Below are 1112 nucleotides of genomic sequence, written 5' to 3'. Positions count from 1 at the left end.
TGTGTGTGTGTGTGTGTGTGTGTGTGTGTGTGTGCACCCTGCTGTGTCACAGAAAAAGAAAGGAGGGGGCGAGGGGGTGTGTCGCAGTCTGTGGGAGCTTCAGCGAAGCTGCAAGAACAGGAAATGTCCCGCTGCTTCTGATGGTTAATCTGCCCCTGCTTTTACACCATTTTGAGCTAAATGCACCCCCTAATCATAGACCCGCACAGGTCCATGCCTCAAAAAGCCCACCCTTTCCTGTGCTTTTGTGTTCTCACCCACTCTCACTTTCAATACAGACTAATTAATGACAGTTTCTTCTGGTTAAAAACATATTGTGCTCTCACACACAACGACAAGCTCCTGTCTCTGTCTTCCTCAGAGGAGAGGTGAAGGCCATGTTTACCCCCAGAATGTCACTGACCCCTCTGTGTCGAGGTCTGGGGGGGCTGGAGGGCAGCTGCCAACGCGCTCTGCTGAGGAACAGCACCATCAGGAAAACCTTCAGCAGCGGGATGGCTTCCATACGCAGACACTCCCAGTGTATAGCTGTAAAATTACAAGCAGTAAGTGAGACAGTGCTGTCATTACAACCTGAGGAGTTTCAGTGCCTGTTTTTTTTTTTACCTCACACTTTTTTTTTTCTGCAGGACGCTCTGGTAAATCTGATGCGCCGAACAAAGCCAGTATTCCTGCAGTGCGTGAGCACACGGATGGATGGTGGAAGTTTTGACGTGTCGGCTCTCAGAGCGCAACTGCACTCCACTCAGATCTTGACGGCGCTTCAGCTCTACCGCACAGGTCGGAGCTTCCACAGCTGTAAAGCTTTTCTGGGTAACACAGTGAGGTGTGAAATACATCAGGCGCACAGAGAGGCTAGCTACGAGTGGATAAAAAGATGCTATGGACACTGAATATTTTGAAAGACTAAATGAATTAAATGGAGAAATGTCACTGTGATGGATGGGTGACTGGTCCAGGATCTGCTCCTCCTCTGGTCTAATGAATGTGAGGGGAATTTATCATCAATAAATGGAAGTCTGAATATAAATAAGCATTGAACACGTCAACATTTTTCTCAGTAAAAATATTACTAGAGGTGCTAATGACATGAAATTTTCACCAGATGTTGG

At 47.3% G+C, this 1112-nt stretch overlaps 1 protein-coding gene across 2 annotated transcripts in view; it reads left to right on the top strand.

The window, feature by feature from the left end:
• Nucleotides 1-1112, top strand: part of myo18b (myosin XVIIIB) — a gene marked incomplete in the record, with an annotated part of 101803 nt that overhangs the window by 53779 nt on the left and 46912 nt on the right. For both annotated transcript variants that reach the window (XM_014020572.1, XM_014020571.1), the window contains 2 exon segments: nt 362-545; nt 630-780. In XM_014020572.1, the coding sequence (XP_013876026.1) occupies nt 362-545; nt 630-780 (335 nt within the window).

Source organism: Austrofundulus limnaeus, unplaced genomic scaffold (genome assembly GCF_001266775.1).
Source record: "Austrofundulus limnaeus strain Quisiro unplaced genomic scaffold, Austrofundulus_limnaeus-1.0 Scaffold258, whole genome shotgun sequence".
Lineage (NCBI taxonomy): Eukaryota > Metazoa > Chordata > Actinopteri > Cyprinodontiformes > Rivulidae > Austrofundulus > Austrofundulus limnaeus.
The sequence above is the reverse complement of the archived record's forward strand: the minus strand, read 5'-3'. Positions and strand labels throughout refer to the sequence as shown.